Source organism: Rhinichthys klamathensis, unplaced genomic scaffold (genome assembly GCF_029890125.1).
Source record: "Rhinichthys klamathensis goyatoka isolate OS25496 unplaced genomic scaffold, OSU_Roscu_1.1 h1tg000388l_1, whole genome shotgun sequence".
Classification (NCBI taxonomy): Eukaryota; Metazoa; Chordata; class Actinopteri; order Cypriniformes; family Leuciscidae; genus Rhinichthys; species Rhinichthys klamathensis.
In genome coordinates, this window is record NW_026606892.1 from 176,981 (window position 1) to 195,225 (window position 18,245).

At 38.3% G+C, this 18,245-nt stretch overlaps 1 protein-coding gene across 4 annotated transcripts in view; it reads right to left on the bottom strand.

The window, feature by feature from the left end:
• rnf111 (ring finger protein 111) overlaps positions 1 to 18,245 on the bottom strand; it is a 62,751-nt gene continuing 44,506 nt past the window's right edge. Inside the window, exons 4-15 of one of the 4 annotated variants that reach the window (XM_056234115.1) lie at positions 15,230 to 15,387; positions 11,368 to 11,580; positions 10,921 to 11,267; positions 8,632 to 8,881; positions 7,148 to 7,514; positions 6,294 to 6,419; positions 5,222 to 5,339; positions 4,731 to 4,811; positions 3,663 to 3,758; positions 3,223 to 3,309; positions 2,626 to 2,729; positions 1 to 1,690 (exon numbers count right to left, since the gene is read on the bottom strand). In XM_056234115.1, the coding sequence (XP_056090090.1) occupies positions 1,573 to 1,690; positions 2,626 to 2,729; positions 3,223 to 3,309; positions 3,663 to 3,758; positions 4,731 to 4,811; positions 5,222 to 5,339; positions 6,294 to 6,419; positions 7,148 to 7,514; positions 8,632 to 8,881; positions 10,921 to 11,267; positions 11,368 to 11,580; positions 15,230 to 15,387 (2,065 nt within the window). In that variant the 3' untranslated portion in view covers positions 1 to 1,572. Of the gene's footprint in view, positions 1,691 to 2,625; positions 2,730 to 3,222; positions 3,310 to 3,662; positions 3,759 to 4,730; positions 4,812 to 5,221; positions 5,340 to 6,293; positions 6,420 to 7,147; positions 7,515 to 8,631; positions 8,885 to 10,920; positions 11,268 to 11,367; positions 11,581 to 15,229; positions 15,388 to 18,245 lie in introns of all 4 variants that reach the window. The other 3 variants (XM_056234114.1, XM_056234117.1, XM_056234116.1) reach the window with 3 other exon arrangements.

Below are 18,245 nucleotides of genomic sequence, written 5' to 3' on the forward strand. Positions count from 1 at the left end.
AAGAGTTACCTAACTTTATTAATTTCATTATTTTAAAACTAATATAAATCCCATGGAATATCATCCTGGGGCCATTAAGTCTATGAATGCATGGGCGCCTGCCATTAAGTACTGCATTCCAACACTCCATTCAAAATTATTACAGTTTTTCCTCGAAACTCGGCAATCAGAGTGGAAATACACGGCCTCAGCACACTCTCATTCTCACAAAACTCCTGTCGTCGTCTGTCTGTCTCTCATGTGCAAGTATATGCAAGATAGCTAGTTGAGATTAATATTTAGTGTTAGGATTTCACAGCAGCAAAAAAAAGAAGAAAAATAATAAAAATGCTGCACAGTTTCTGAACAAATGCATGTTAATGATAATATTTGTGAAGAAATAATCAGATAACAAGAGTCAGTTTCTAGGTTGTTGAGAGAGAAAAATGAAGCAGGCTAGGAGACCCTGATGAAATAATAAATAATCTATTTCCCAGCACTTCACACTTGCGGTGGCTGTTTTTTCAGGCCTGTAATCCTCACAGAACCTAGTCAACATATCGAGCTTCTCTGAGAAATGACACTTTCCCCATTGCCCAATCAAAAATCCAACTTCATTATACTATAAAAAAAACAACAACAATCAGAATACAGAGAGGTGACATTCATTTGTTTTCTCTTTCTCTTCTCTTTGAAAATACATTAGGTGAAGTGCGTTACATGTGACGTCAGATTGAGGTGCTGAGAGGGGACTGATGGAACGCAACCGTGTGAATGGCGGTGAAGTGTGCAGTTGGTTCTCATCAGGGCTGGAGCTGAATTCATTTCAAATCCATCAGTTCAGGATCTAATGCATATAAATTAAAACTTAAATGTACATGGAGCATTTGTTAAACCAGCTTCCTGAATTCAGTTAGCACTGTTAATGAGCTGAAGTGAAACGGAATGGACTCCAGCCCAGTTTCCTGTGTTGAGAGTGAATTGGCGTGAGGGTGAACACTGTTACAGCAGCTGATCTCTTAACCATGATCTTGTTTCCTAATTAAGGAATGTCTTGATTCACTTAAAAAAATCTATTTCAGATAGATCACATTGTCTAAAACATAAAACTAATCAATATACTGATCATAAAATTGAGTCCTGCAATGTTTTAAAATGGAGGTTGACATTCTGTTCCAGTAAAGCAAGGCATCAGGTATGTAAAAATGCTTCTTTACTAGAGCAGCAATCCTCGCCTGCAAGTTCTTAGGCCTTCTGAGGCCTATTTCATTATATGTGCAAAGAAATGCATTGCAAGGAACCATGCAAAAATAAAATACAATGACACTTATGAAAACAAAAGCTACATAAACCCTTTATAAATACAATACAATTCAAAACCCTTAATGAAGATGTTTTTTCTAGCTGTACTGGTACTACATGATAGCTGGCACGCTAGGCTTGATGCTTTTTTTTTTGTGGATTGTTGTTTTTCTTTTTTCCCCATAGTTGCGCAGGTATTTCATGCCATCTTTGGTTGAATGCGTTGCTGACAAAAATGAAAAGGAAAACAACAAATAAATGTCCAACAAAAGGGTTGCGAGAAAAATAGCATCAACTCTCTGAAGATAACTGAGCTTCGATGTCCACTCTGCAGATGGGGCATTTCTTGTTAGTGAGGAGCCATTGGTCTACACACAGTTGATGGAAGAGATGCATACATGGAAGGCGCCTGCAAAAAAAGAAGAAAAAAAAGATAGGTGGATGAATATAATCAGATGACTATAAAAATAACATTCTATACAATGAAATCGACTTTTAATATTAGCTGAAAAAAAAAAGAAAAAAAAAGGATTGACAACTATAAAATAGAACAAACACATAGTAATTCATATGTTACAGCTCCAGAGGGCAGCAGAGAATATAAAGAGAGAAAGAAAGTATTCATGGTAATCGACTGAGATAATGATAAATAAATAAAATAAAGAATAAAATATGTTTGTTTGTTTATAATTTAGCACCATGCCAGCTACTTGTGCTATATTCATGGTTTGACAAGTGTAAAAGGGGAGAAAAAAAAAAAACTAAAAAAAAAAGGTGATTGGAACAAAACGCTGAATGACTTTTACTTTCTGAACCTGGACTTTACACCTCTGGTCGCTGGTCATGACCTATACATGGGCTGTATTGTCAAAACTGTTCTGTGATTTATCAATAAAATAGCGTAGAAACTGAAAAGTTTAATCATATATTTCTTAGTAACTAAAACCCATAACTTCACTATTAGTAGAGAGACGCTGCCAGGTAGAATTAATTCACACGCAAACGCTCTCTCACTAACGTATTCATATAGAAGAAATCACTAACGTATTCACATAAAAGAGCAATCCGTGTTCGAGTCTCAGCTCGAAGTTCAGGCTTATTTGTTCGTCAATGAGTAACGCATTCAGCGACTAGTTGACGTTGACTCGACTTTCATCACATAAATGTCCACTTTAAAAAATCTCAAGTCGTTCAACCCCTAATACACGTACGCACACATATAAAACAAATCATTTAATAAATTACATAAGAGTAAAGAGCCCCATTCTCTACAACTGTTTAGAAAAAAAGCAAGAATCATGTGAAGCATACTACAATCTCAAATCCACTGTTGTAAGCGTTTACCTGACATCCTCCCCTTCTTCCAGTATAGACAGACAGATGGTGCATTTCTCCTCCGTGTCTTCCTCTGCCTCCTCCTCTTCCTCTTGCTTACCATGCAGCTTTCTCTGTGCATGAGGAAAAAAAGCATAACCATTATGAGTAGTATCACTGCACCCCAATTCTCATGAACTGGTGAGCAACACTAGCACACATATTAGCTCTTTCTGTGTCTTCTTTCCCCAAAAAACATATGCAAATAGTTTATATGAATGTTTTTAATTGCTTTATTTTAATAATTGCTGCAGTTAATGCTGGCGATACAAAAAAAATAACCACAAAGAGCAGCATAACATGTTACATAAACATATAGCAACCATCTTTTTTTGTTATGAACAGTGTGCTGATCATAAACAACAGGTCAAGCAGAAACAAAACCTAAACTTCAGACAAGGCACATTTCATTTTTTTAATAAACACAGGCACACATTTGTTGTCAATGTGCTCCTCAACTAGATTGACTACGCCATTTTTTTTTACTATTCCTGCCCCCGTTAACATCTACACAATATGTGAGCTAAAACATGTTTCCCCAAACTATTTGTTCACATTTTTTCTCACCGAGTTTGAGGTTGAGTGCATATTTTTCCCAACAGATGCCCATGCTTCAGGTGCTAACTGTTCCTCAGTGTCTCTCTCCACCACCTTCTGTATTAGGGCGGCAGGATTTTAGATTACTGTTATTCAGAAATGTAATGCATTCTGTCATCTCCATGGAACCTTTTCCTACATATCAGTGACATTTCAAAGGTCTACACTATGCAGCTTTTGGAAATAAAAGGACTGGGTGAGGATTTGTGATGCATCTGATGACACAAAAGGTCTGATATTAGGCTCCTGGTGGAGTTTTTTTTTTTTTTGGGTGTGTGTGTCTAACAGGAAGCCCCTATATTATATCCTCCGAGTCTTTTTGCAGACTGTCTGTCCATTATCACCAAACGGGACGTTATTTTGACCACCTCACATAAAACACTAATGTTTGTAAGTGGAAGTGTTCTCACCTTTTTGTATTTGTGTGGGTAGGTGCACCTCTCTATGGTTCCCTGAGAGGCCCCTCGGTTCACAGTCCCCAGTCGCTCTTCTAAATGCAGCAGATCCTGTTAAAACACACTACTGGTTACATTACTGATTTTAAACGGGTCACATCATGAGGAATTCTTCATCACGGTGAGGTTAAACATCGGAACATCTACATTTATGCATTCAGCAGATGCTTTTATCCAAAGCTTACAAGAGAGCAAAAGCAATTTGTCAAAGAGACAAAAATATTCGTAATATACAATGCCATGTTTATTTAGGAAGCAAGCTAGAGAAGAAACAGAGAAGAAAAGTTTTTGTAAGTGCGTGTTTTTGTAAGTGTATTGGTTTAAGGGTGTGTTATGGTTAAGAACTAACAATAACCAATTCCCACTAATGAGAAAGTCTGTGAACCTTGTGTGTGTAGCAGCGGATGGTCTACATTTCTAACTTAAGAATCCCACTTTTAGAAGGGAGTTTATTTTAAATTTTATCTTCATTTTTAACAGTCGATGTAGAATGGATTGTGGATGTAAATCTATCAAAATGTAATGCAGGCTGTGCAAAAAGGTTGTTATTGAAGGATGGCCGAGTTAAAAATGATTCAAACTCACGGCGTAGCCAAAAAACGCTCAGAGCTTTTTACACAGAAAGGGGGCGTTTCTTAAAGCTACAGCAGCAACACGCACACACAATGTTTTCATGTTTTATGGAGACTTTCCATTGACAATGATTCTATACTGTACAAACTGTATATTCTATCCCCTTACACTAACCCTACCCATTTTCAAAAAACAACACTTAGTATGATTTAGAAGCTGTTTTCCTCATGGGGACTAAAAAATGTCCCCATAAGGACAAGGATTTCGGATATTGCCATCTTTGTGGGGACATTTTTGTCCGCATAATGTAGGGTTTACCAGGACACAAACGAACACCATACATATACCAAATACTTTATTTTTCTTACGCATTCTTCAAGGAATGTGTTTGTTCTAGAAAGGAAGAAACTTTAGATCACCAATGATATTGGTACATGTTCCAGATCTTACCTCATATGTGCGGCCAAAAGTCATTCTGGAGGAGATGTAGCGAATATGTGGATATGTCACCTCAGGCATTGAGCCAGTGTGCTGAAGGAAACAAAAACATGAAATTAGTGATGGCACCTAATGGGAAAACAGACAGAAAGGTCACTAACTATTTTTGTAAAAAACACCTGCAATTTGGGCCCTGATATTAATGAAAGGAATTTTTCACACATCTGTGCGTGCATGTCACTCCATATGATTCAAAAGTAATTTTAGTCTTTCAAATAAATCAAATTCAAATTTCACACTTGAAATGTCTAATGAGCTTCCATTATAACTTGTGATGCATAATTCATGCACCCGTACAAATCCCCCTGTAATAACAGATGCTGCGGATACACGGCTTGAGGCTGCCGCCATTAATCTGTGCCATACCTGAGAGCAAATCAGGGCTTTTTATTCATGCTAATGTACGCAAACATTTCAGCTGATGGAGGGGAGTAAGGACTCACCATCAGCTGGATGGGGAAATGGTGCAGTCTGGGTGGAGGGTGATAGTGAGGCAGATGCGGGTGCAGGTGTCCTGAAGGGTAGGGAGCTACAGTAACACCAGCTTCAATACCCAGCTCCCTAAAACGGCAAGAAGACCAACAACCGGCAGGCTAAATCAGTGAACAATATATTGTTTGAAACCAACATCATGACTAACAGATCATGGTTAGGGCTGCACGATATTGGAAAAAACGAACATTGAGATATTTTGTTTTTCGGCAATATACATAGCGATATGAAAATAAAATGTCACCAGATGACTTGAATAGCTCTATTTGGAAAGAATTAATCATTCTAGAATGATTATGGTGATTTTGTAGGGGAGTGAATCTGCATAGAAATTAATAAACATTAGAAGCATAGATAAATACAATAGAACAAAGATACAAATGAAATGAACAGTACTTTGTTTTTTTTGGGTAAGTGTGACAGATATGTTATAATCAAGTGTAAAATTACACTGCATTGTCTTCAATTTATAAAGTAAATGTAATTAATCTTTGTTAAAGCTATAAAAGTGATATTTTCTTTGTCTATTGTTGTTTGATTAACATTAATGACAGACAGCAGCAGCAGGAATATTGGGCTGCTGTCACTTTAATACAGAATAAACGTATCCAATATAGTGATGCTGTGGTGCTTGGTCCAGATCAACTACGATCCCAATACTTGACATCGTACATCCTGTGATGTGACTATCGCGGCTGCTAAAACGATATAGGCCTATCGTGCAGCCCTAATCATGATATTACAGAGATATTCAGTCATGTCAATTTGAAGGCCAATCAGGAAAGCTTATTCACCATTAACTCCCTCAGGAATATCTAATGGGTTTTTAAATAAGCTGTTTTCAGTTATGTTGTTCCACAACATAAGTTCCTGTTTCATATCTCAAACATAATAAGAAAATGTAAAAATTTAAAAAGACCTTATTTTAATCATAAATCCTGGAAACTCCTGAGGGAACTAATGGCTCCAAACCATCTGAAACATTAATTCAGAGAAACATTCTACTTTTTTAAAATACTCTACCATGTGGTCCTCTGGTCAGCCTGGCGAGGGTGCGATGACATAGTTTGTGGGACGTGAATGTGATGCCCGTGACCGTAGTTAGGATGCATTCTATGGGGATGTGGCGGGGGTCTCTCATGTGCTCGCCTTAAGGAAGGAGGAATACAATTTGTTACATAAAAAGACTAAAGCAGGAAACCATTTGCAAGACATTAGCAAAGCACCTTATTTAAAGTTTTAGATTATTTTAGTTACACAAGGCTTTGAGATTAGAGGTGGGTGGTATGACAAAAACAAACAAACAAACATCAACTGTAATGGTAAACTACCGTTCAAAGTTTGGGGTTTTAAAAGAAATTAATACTTTTATTCAGTAAGGACACATTCAATTGATAAAAAGTGACAGTAAAGTTATCTATTTTAAATAAACACTGTTCTCTTTTAACTTTCTATTCATCCAAGAATCCTGAACAAAAGAACACATCATTGGTTCCACAAAAATATTAAGCAGCACACCTGTTTTCAACATTAATACTAAGAAATGTTTCTTGAGCACCAAATCAGCATATTAGAATGATTTCTGAAGGATCATGTGACTATGTGAACACTAAATTGCTGGAAATTCATCTTTGCCATCACGGGAATAAATAAATTGCATTTAAAATGTAATAAAATAGGTAGAAAATAGGTTTATTTTTGATCAAATAAAATGTAGCTTTGGTGTGCAGAAGAGACAAAAATATTAAAAAATCTTGCTGAACTCAAACTTTTGAACCATAGTGCACTACAAAACGGCTTCATAATGAAACAATTGAGTAAAATAAATAAATAAAGTAAAACAAATATCACAAAACAGGAATCACACAGCGACTCACGTCGGGTGCTGCATCATTCTGCGTCTCTGAACCTCCATCCTCTGCAGTATGTCGTGCTGGTGGAGCCTCTGGACAGGGTTTGGGCCCAGAACGGGCAGGTGCTGCAGTGCCTGGTGCTCAGGGGGAAGATGCTGAGACAGAGGGGCACTGGAGCCTGGTAGATGGTGGGCAGGCAGGGAGGGGGGAGGAGCAGGGGGCACCGAGTGGCCCGGCCCGTGAGAAGGCAGGGGGGTGTGGAAGGGGAGGACGGGGTGTGGGATGACATAATCACCCTGCGGAGGCGGCTGTTGAGGGGGAGGGGCATTGCCGTGGGAGTGAGGACAAGAGGAGGAGGACTGGTGGTGCAGGGGGCGTGGCAGAGGACCATCTGGTAGAGAAAAAGCATAAACGTTAGTATAAATGGCAGAACGTAATCTCCTTTTCCTGTTCTTTTCTTCCTGGATGATACAAATATGGCATAAATGTCTGTGTTAAAAAATAAATCAAAAATAATGAACGGTGTTGACGGTAACTATTAAGAGGATGGAAGAGTTTCATGGGAACTTCACGATGGCCTGGATATGGCCTGTGCAAGTGTGATTACCCTGGAGCGAACGAGCTGTACTGTTTGCTAAGGATTTGACAGACAGAAGGGAATGAGGGAGAAAGTAAGGAAAAACAAAGAAAAAGAATGACCGCGAGATACAGGAGATAAATATAGAGAGAGAACAAGAGAGTGTGCAAACAGGTGCTCCAGTGAGCTGTGAGTGGCAATTACTCCACTAAATTCAGGCCCACCAGGGAGCCCTGCCACGCTCATTTATATTCCACACAACGCTATTGTGAGCAGAATCGGCAATTAAGTGGGACTGCTGGGCACACTACCTGCAGCACTTAACACATTAAACATCAGGTGTTTCATCTAATTACCATAAAGCACAGGCGCCAGCATCGCAGAATCTTCACATTCTCATTCACACACACACAACAAAACACACAAGCATCATCTCCCATCGATTTTTAGTTTATTGCCTTCTATTTAGAACATCCAATAAATTTGGGGTGCAACGGTTTGAATTTCTCCACGTCCAGGTTGTATCATTGTCCTGCAGTCTCCTATAGATTCGGTAAATACTTTGGTACATTGGTATTAGGGGTGTAACGATTAGATTATTTGCAGTCAATACAATAAAAATTTGAACACTGTGATCAACCATTATTTATCTGAATGCTGTAATTTTTATTTTTTAAATATAATTGTAAAATGTATTAAGTAAAACTTTTAAATCCATTAAGCTATATGGTTCACCAAAATGCAGCACACTTAAATTATATATACATTTTACTGTCTAATAAAATATATAAATTTAAATTATAATTCAAATTTTAGTTTTCAGAAGAACTGTTATACAGGAGATGAAACCAGAACCATTTCACCCCTAAATCAGCATTGGATCATTAATATTGAATTGATATGATTAAAATATTACGGTAAAAGTGCGTACAGGGGGGATGCATGTAGTGCCTGCAGGAAGAGAGCTGAGGAGGTTGGGGCTGAGGCTGGGCCACTATGGCTGAGCTGAACGAGTCGGCCACAGTCTGCTGGCTGGGTCCAGGTGCAGCCTGGGAAACGAAAGCAGGTGGCCGGGAGGCGGAGCCTGGACAGCAGGGGTCGAAGGCAGATGTGCCGTGGAACCCTGTGCTGCCGGATCCACTGCTACGCACTGCACTGCTACTGAGATCCACCGGCAGAGTCTGCTGAGACAGAGAGGGAAGACAGAAACCAGCAGTTAATTCAGTGACAACTGTGATACATTAGAACAAAAACATCTGTCCCATAAGCGTATGGCTGGTAAACTGAATCGGAAGGAAAATACAAATGTGTTGCTTTGGGGTTGCGAAGGGTGTTCAGGGTGGTTGCAAGAACTGATTTTTAATAGAAACTAATAGTAGATGCAAAAACAAGCAAGTCAAGAGATGAATTTTACATTTGAACATGTGGCCAACCTGCTACAGATTTGACTTTGCATATTTTATTACAGATTGTTTTTATTTTACTATATATTATGTCATTTAAGTTTCAGGGGCATTGTTTTATCTCCATATGAAATCATGATGCGCTGCCAACTGCTTGTGCCAGACTGAAGGAAATATTGATCGTTTTCAGCTATTTTAGCTGTTCTGATGAAATGTTGATAAAATAGCACTAGAGGACAATAAACGATAGCTGACAAATCCTGAAATGGTTAAGAGTTCAGCATTTGCTTCTTTATTTACATAAACTAAACTACTGTCTGACATGACAACACTACAATTGACAATTTACTGAAATGTGCTATAAGCGATATTTTATTAGGGTTGCACTCCATATTACCTGGGAAATAACACACGTCATATATGGGTTGCAATGTGACTGTTAGTTGAAAAGGACTATTAAAGTTAAGCACAATATTTAGCTTCATAAGCAGTTGTCAGTTTATCCTGCTTGTCACAACTTTGACAACACTGAAATGATGTGCTACTGCTCTTCTGCTCCACCTCTGATTACAACAACAGTACCGAAATATCTTTGAAGGACAGGGTTGTGGAAAAAGTTAAGAAGCTCCAGAATGACTAACATCTCTTACAACACCTTTAAAGTATGCAAAGTTAAGTCTGCAGCAGACATGTAGATGCTCAGATCACATGAGATTTGTCTCGCTTATCATTTTTTGTATTCTCTCATTCACCTACCTAAAGTTTAATATGTAGGGTTAAGGGGTTTGTTGAAGAACTAGCAATCGTAATAGCAAGTACCACTAAATATGAGCTGCATATCTCAAAATAATATCTTCCACATAACACATACAAATGCACAAATCAGGTCCATATCTTTTAAAAATGTCACTAGCCAAAGAAATTACATAGATATGGATAAAAACCAAAACAGTATTAAATTTCTCTCGAAATGAGGGTATTCACCCCAAATCTAATCCTTTACACACTTTGATGTATAAAGCATGCCTGACATAACCTCGCTTCGCTAGCGCCTCCAGTCTGCGCATATCTGATGACTAGCTAACGGCGATTACTGCTCAGTGCCCCCATCAAAGGCCACAGTCTTTCGCTGAATGCATTCAGCATAGAAGCTCTTTTCATGCTAAACATCATGATAGCCAAGCATGCATTGAGACAGTGTTACGGCATAAGCAAAGCAACAAAAACAATGACACTCAAAAACTTAAACATACTCATGCACACACAACACTTCTCTATGCTGGTAAATAATAGAATTCAGCAGCCAATACAATTAGTTCAGTGTGAATTATTCAACAAGACTGAGAGGAAGGCCTCAAACAAACTCCTCTGTGGAAAAGCTCAGCTTCAGAAAAATACCTTTTTCATAAAGGTGCATTTGCCTTTTCATCGTCAAAACATGAAGGGTGATTTAGTATTTCATGAAGGAAGAATCTTAAATAATTCCAAACAAAAATATATGCTGTTAAATGAAAACCATGTGTAAAATGAAAAACAGACGGGTTTTGTCAATAATACGGACATTATGCTTTGCACAGTCATCTTGTTATATTGATTATTCCCCCCTCAATTTATGAAGCAAAACATTTTTCCCCCTAAATTTATGAAGCAAAAAGAGTTTAATTCATGCACACACACAATTAACATAGAAGCCAAGGAACTAAGAACTAGAATTATGGGTTCCGGTATCAACTGCTACAGAAGCTTATAATATCCTCGCTTTCTCCTACATTGACATACAAGGTTCTCAAGAAGCTGACATGCAGGTATGAAGGTACCTGGTCGTGGTACTGGTTGCTGCTGCTCACCCCTCCACAGGGTGCAGGCATGGCAGTGGGCCTTTCCAGAGGGCAGCTGGACTCTGGGAAGGCTAAGGAAGAAGGGACCGGGGTGGCATGGTGGTGATGGTGGAAGTGGTGCGGGTGACCGTGGGAGTGCTGGGAGCCAGATTGCGGGGGGCCGGATTGTTGCGTTGCCCCACCCTGCAGGCACCCTGAGTGGGTGTGCCCCAGGGAGAGGTGCCCTGAAGATGGCCCGCTGCAAGGGGAGTGCTGGGGGCAACAAGAGGGCAACCTAGGCATCGCCACACCTCCGTTCTCACCCGACAAGCTTCTTCTGCTGTCATCTGATTGGAGCAAAAGAACACATGAATTAAAAATCAATTCAAACATACCAGTAATCAATGTCACTGTCAATTATTAGATAGCAGCTTCTTGATAGTTTACCTTCGTTGGCAGTGGTGTTGGTGGTGCTGGGTCCTGGCACTCCACTGTGGCTCTGAGCAGCCAGTGTGCTATCAGGGGCGGCCGCTGAGCAGCTACTGGAGGGACCAGGACCCTCCTGTGGCGATTCTGAGGTACAGGCATTATGGGAAGAGGAAGAAGAACTGACCAGCTGTGGGTGTGTGCTGTTAGAAGTGGTTGGCACGACTGAGAGATCTGAAGATGGAACAGCATAAACAAAGACAAACAAACACATTTTTATTTATCGGTATTGATCAGTAATAGATATTTAATTGTTTATGTTTATTTCCCATATTTTTACTTTCAGATTACAGTCGTCGTCATCAAACAATCACTTAAAGTTCATTTTTAATAAATGATGATTTAAAATGATTTAATAAGGCTGTCATCCTTAGCTAATCTCAAAATGTTCACAACCATTAAAAAGTTAGGGGTTGGTAAGATTTTTTAGAATGTTCTTGAAAAATCTTTAATGCTCACCAAGGCTGCATTTTTTTTATAAAAAATACAGTAATATTGTGAAATATTACAGTATAAAATTCTGTTTTTGTATTTTAATATATTTTGAAATGTAAATAATTCCTCTGATGGCATAATGTGGAGGTACCTGAATTTGCATGTAGCATTTAAAATGACTGATTTCAGTTTTTTGTGTGTTTTATTTTAAATGATTAAAGAAAATTAATAATCAGTACGTATCAGCCAGAATTGTAAAATCTGTGATTCCATACTTTTGACAAATTCTCACTAAGCTAGTACCCAAAATCCCATTTAAGTACACCTTTAATAATAATTACAAGGGTTTTAATAAGAGTTTTCCTTGCAACTGAGAACAGATGGTTTTCTCCAGCTCTAGAACATCAGTGTCAGCGTACGTGTGCATTTTCACACTTACAGACTTTATTCACGAAGTGGCCCATGAGGATAGTTACTCATTAACATTCCATTGCGAGTAATCCATCTGCTTTTTCTTGCAAATTAATTTCTCACTCCATCAAAAGAAATGCAAATGCAATCATATCTCGGCCTGCTCTTTTACCACCCCACCAGCTACAGACCCCCGGAAAAAAAGAGACAAACAAAGAGACACTTTATGACAGTAAATCAAGCGAAACAATGTAAACCAGTTTTCCTTTGACAAACCTTGAGATTTGGGAGCATATCACAGATTAATGAGATAACACTACAAAGATGTATTTCCTTATTCAGAATGGCAGTTTAATTGGTTCATATTGTAGTTCTCTCTGAGTCTATGGAGCCGATGGCTGATTGCATAACAGACAGACTTCATTAAGGTGCCTGCAAATGAAATCAGAATTAAACTCAATTACACACACAATAAAAGGGATGCTTTTGGTGTCCATCAGTCTGTGAGAGAATGCTGTGCAGCTGCAGAGGCTATTTATGCTGCTATGCAAGCTGAAACTATATAGATTAATCATTATGAACGGGCCCAAACACACAGTCGAGCTGCAATCCACAGCGCTGAACAACACTACCCGAATCTACCAGATTCTTTCCTCCTCCCCCTCACACACAGAGAAACAGAGAGGGAGGGAGGACCGCTCACAGTGAAAGATGAGTAGATTAGATGTGACATCTAATATTTCCCAAACCCACGCAGTTTTGAACTGGGTGATCCAAGTCTCATTCCCTCCTTTATGCTACAGACCTGAAGACCATCACTACAGCACCGAGTCGCTCATCAAATACTCATCAAACCTGTTACATTTTTAAAAATGGCTGACACGCACAATAATCTCTCCCTTGATTTCAGAGCTCAGCAAAAGTGGACAGCACATTGTTTTTATTTGTTTTGGTTACGCAACGCATACCTGCTGTTTTAAAAGTTGCAGTTGCAGCTCATGTACAGTATATAGAGCATTTGAATTTTACAAGAGAAGTGGTCATGACCAGAACAACATTCGAAAGGCCTTTTTATGTTCTAAAATGAGAGGATATTATATTCCTGTTGCTTTCTCCTTTCAACTGCCTCTGGTGATAATCTGAATGGATGGTGGTTTTCAAAGCTGGATGCAGCCAGTGATCATGAAAAACACATGGATCCATAGACTCTTACTCTTCTATATCTAAAGCTTTTAAATTGTATAGTATAATGACTGAAGTAGCACAAACTAAGAGAGAGGTAATGATACAGAGAAGGCACAAAGGAGAATATTAGGAATGCACAATACATTGGTACCATATTGGTTATCTGCCAATATTAGGCGTTTAAGTTATCGATATCAGTCTATATTGGATAATTAATTGTACATGACCATGTGCATTATTTTTTACATTTAGTTCCTTTAAAGGGACAGTGTACTTTATGTATTTTTTTTTATTTAAAATCAATATTTTTATTCATAAATATGTCCTCAATGGTGTACAAATACCTCTGCCAATTATCTGACTTATCCTTGTAAACGAAGCATTTATTATCTTTATATACATGGGACGGGTAGGTCCACGGAGGCTTCCATGTAGTTCCGCCATCTTGAAAAACTATAATAGCAGAGAGGGACAAAAAGTACTAGGCCAACGCGTTTTCGTTCAGAGCCAGCGTGACGTAACTGAAAGCAGCAGAAGCGGAGGAGCAGAGCAGTGAGAGGCGCTTGTCACTGCCCCGGCAAGTTTAAAAAGCTGCATTGCAAATCCTCGTCGCCAGAAAAGTCCAAAATAGATCGTAAAAGGAAACGTGACCGGAGATTACAAAAAACACGAGTTAATGTCGGGATAGCTTTTTCCAGGTGGATAGAGCTAATGCAGGAGAAAGATTTCAAAAGAGACGCTGAAGTCCTGCTTTCTTGTCGACAGGTAAGTCAATGTTACAGTCTTAATTACAAGCTTTTTTTCATTGTTTGGTTGTGTACTTTATTATATAGACAGATGAACATTTATAGTTAAAAGTTGATGATGATATCTAACAATGCACGTACTTCAGAAAATATAACGAATAAAGAAGGCATAACTACTAATTACAATTGTTCATGTTTTTCACAGTCAGTAATTCATACTGTAACATTCGTTTGTTCGTTGTGTCAAGTTGCTGTTTGTTTGAAATAACAAACCTGTTCACCCGAAGGAACACTCGACGAAGTGCCATTAGAAGACATCCTGTCATAGCTTTTTGGTACATAATGGCTACCGTAGATGCAACGCGCATTTGAAAAAGCGAGGCGCTGGAGAGCACAATTCGTTTTAATGCAAAATACATTTTCACCGCTAGATGGGAGAAATTCCTACACATTGTCCCTTTAAGATCACATAGCACTCACTTAAAATCTAATAATTAATAAAAAAACACTGTTAAATATAATCTCAAAATATAGATTTTTCATTTTGGACATTATAATGTTGTGATGCATATTCACCTGTAGCATTCTTAAAAAAACTGATTTTAGTGTTTAGTGTTTAATTTTTTTACTTTTTTAGATAAAATAACAGTTTAATATAGTACATTGGCATAACATTGCAATTCTCGGTTTATCATATCAGCCAGAATTTTAATATTGGTGGATTCATACAGAACTCCACACCTGACATGCAGGGGGGAAAAACAAGATATTGTTGTCATGAAGAATTCGTTCAGTCAATTATTAATTTATTCCCACATTTTAAGTAAAGCACATTACACAAATTTGTTCCCTGAATTTAATTAAAGTGGCAACAAAATAACTAAACTAAAACAAAAATTAGTATAATGTGTCCACGATTTACCAAAACAAGGGAATAAATTCCTAAACAATTAAGTCATGGGAACAAATTTGTATTAAGTGGCCACTGTATCAAATTTTTCTAATTGCCTGCATATCATGAAAATGAATAGAAAAGGTCTCCTCACCGTCCTCGTCCACGGTGAGGTCCACCACCTCTCCAGCGCTCTGTCTGAGTGGCTGGATGACTGTGGACAGACGATGACGGCCACGTCCCTCTTGAGCTCGGCTCTGGGAACAGCTGGGCCCCCAGTGCATCCTGCCATGGCTCCCTACCGAACGCGGCCTGCACAACACACAAGAGGACAGTCCATATTAACAATTTAAAAACAATGGCAAAACTCAATCTAGCCACCAGTGATGTGACTGGTAAAAGTGAACGACTGTTTGAGGACAGAGCAAATGTACTGCAGGAGTGGACTTTTGTTGTTTCTAGTGAGCTGCAACAGGCCATTATAGCAGCAACTTGATTAGCTGGAACGTAAATAAGAGCCAGTTGACATGAAAGCTAAAGCTCTTCACACACACACACACTAAACCTATAAGATGATTCATGAGAACATAATATACACGTATTTCACACATACATAAAACCACGACTGGTGTCATCCACAGAAAAAAAAAAATCTTTCACACCATAACCTGACACAAACCATGCAATCAACAGATAAACAATAGGCTAAACCTGCCACATGATCCAAGACCTTTGAGGAGAATGCATCAATAAAAATGTAATTTGCTTGAGCAAGAATCCAGACGAGGGCCACTCCTGAAAGCCTGAGCTCCCTGGTGTAAACCGTGTGAAGGGAGGGGAAGAGCTTGTGCATAGTGGAAAGGGGAGGGGCTTGTGTGCAGGAAGATCAGGGGTCTCATTTATAAAACTGTGCGTAGGATCCTGACTAAAAGTGTACGTGCGCCCGAAAGCCAAAAATGGCGTACGCAAAACAAAATAACTTCAGACTTATAAAACCGTGCGTACGCCAGAACCGGCGCAGAATTCACTTTATAAATCCCAGTTAAGCAGAAGATTGTGTGCAAATGCGTCTCCTCCCCGAAATAACCATATGAAGCTAACAACGCCTAGTTTTACTATGCATATCCTCATCTGCATATTTGCATATGATTATTCATCCACGTGATAACATGTTTAACGGTACAAGACATTAGGACAATATGAAATACGGATGTGCCGTCACATTACAAAAAATATTTAGTAGCCTATCCCTGCCTTGTTTTTTGAATAAATAAATCAAATAGTGTAAAATACATTTCAGAGAAAGTTTTTCTCAATCTTTTCCACTGGCCAAATAGTATTTTTAATTTATTTATATTTTTCATGGAAACAGATAGACCTTGTTGTGCATTATTTGCACAAAACTATTTTCTAAGACAATCTGCTATTATCATGATAAGAAATGATCTCTGTAGTTAAAACATTAAAACACAGCATGCGAGAGGAAAAGTGTTCAAAAGCATTGCATCCACAACAAATATTTCTATTTATTGAATATAAAAAATGTTGTAACTTCTCAGTAATGATTTCATGTAGTTTAAGTGTTTAACTCCATTAATGAGAATGACATATTTAATCTAAATGTTTATATCAGAAGTAAAACAGTTTAAATCATTCTTTTATTTATTTAAACTGTTATTGTGAACATGCACTGCATTTATGATTAGGACTCATAATGAAGATTTACGGTTTTACTTCATCAAACCGTTCGTACGCATGGGTCAGAGTTTGCGTGCAGATGCTGTTTTGTGCGTACGCAACGGTTATAAATGAGGCCCCTGAAATGCAAGCCCTCTGTCAAGGGCTGATGTCATTAACTTTCATTAGTCACATCACAGGTATTACAGCACTAATTTGAATACCATGACACGCACGATTCTACCACAAAGACAGCTGCGTTTTTCCACTTACTCTGCTTAAAGGATTAGTTCACCTCAAAATGAAAATTTCCTGATAATTTACTCACCCCAATGCCATCCAAGATGTTCATGTCTTTCTTTCTTCAGTGGAAAAGAAATTAAGTTTGAGGAAAACATTTCAGGATTTTTCTCCACACAATGGACTTCAATTGCAACCAACGTTTTGAAGTCCAAATCAATGTAGTTTCAAAGGGCTTTGAAGTGCTTCAAACGGCTCTGCACGTTCCCAGCTGAGGAATAGGGTCTTATCTAGCGAAACGATCGGCCATTTTCGGAATTTTTTTTTTAACATTTATATACTTTTTAACCACAATTGTTCGTCTTGTGCTGGTCTGCGACCCGCCAGGGATTACGTCATCACGTTGGAAACGTCACGATTATTTTTTTTTTAATAATAATAATAAATTAAAATAAAGATGTCAGACTATTTTGAAGTTGGAGGAGAAAACGGGAGAAAAATTATGGAATTTTTCGCCCTTCCCTGCCTTTAACCGGAGTACACAGACAAATAACTTACATGACATGACGTGTGACGTTTCCAACGTGATGACGTAATCCCTGGCGCGTCGCAGACCAGCACAAGACGAACAATTGTGGTTAAAAAGTATATACATTTTCAGGAAATTTTCATTTTGAGGTGAACTAATCCTTTAATGCTAATCCTGCTCTCTCACAAATAAAAAACAGGCTTGTTCATAACTTCAGATTATGTTCAGTAACCGCAACCGTATTTGAAACCGGGTGTGATTTTTCAAACTAATCGAAACCATGACCCTGGTGTTGCTAGTGCCGTGCTCTACTTTTTGAGCAACAGGAATTTAAGCAAAGGCAGCTTTAAATTAATTTTTTACTTTTAATAAAAGAATGCACCATTTGGGTCACGCAGAGCACAAAACTGACCAGCTCCGGTCGACCAGCTCCGGTCAAAGACTAATCAAAGATCTAAATATACGGATGACAAAAAGCTTATATTGTAGTCTTTGAGAGTTACCAGAACCTCACATGAATTGTAAAAATTAGTAATGCAGTATATAACATAAAAATTGTGATGTTTAGCAGTGAGGTTTTTTTTTTTTACTGTTAAATGGTGTGGAGAGTTTAGTTTCCTCTGAAGAGTTTAAACAACATGGCGGTTTTCCAAAATTCCAAATAAGTTATTCTGGAATTCTGTAATCACTCTTGGAATTCTACCCCTCTGTGAGGATTTGATTC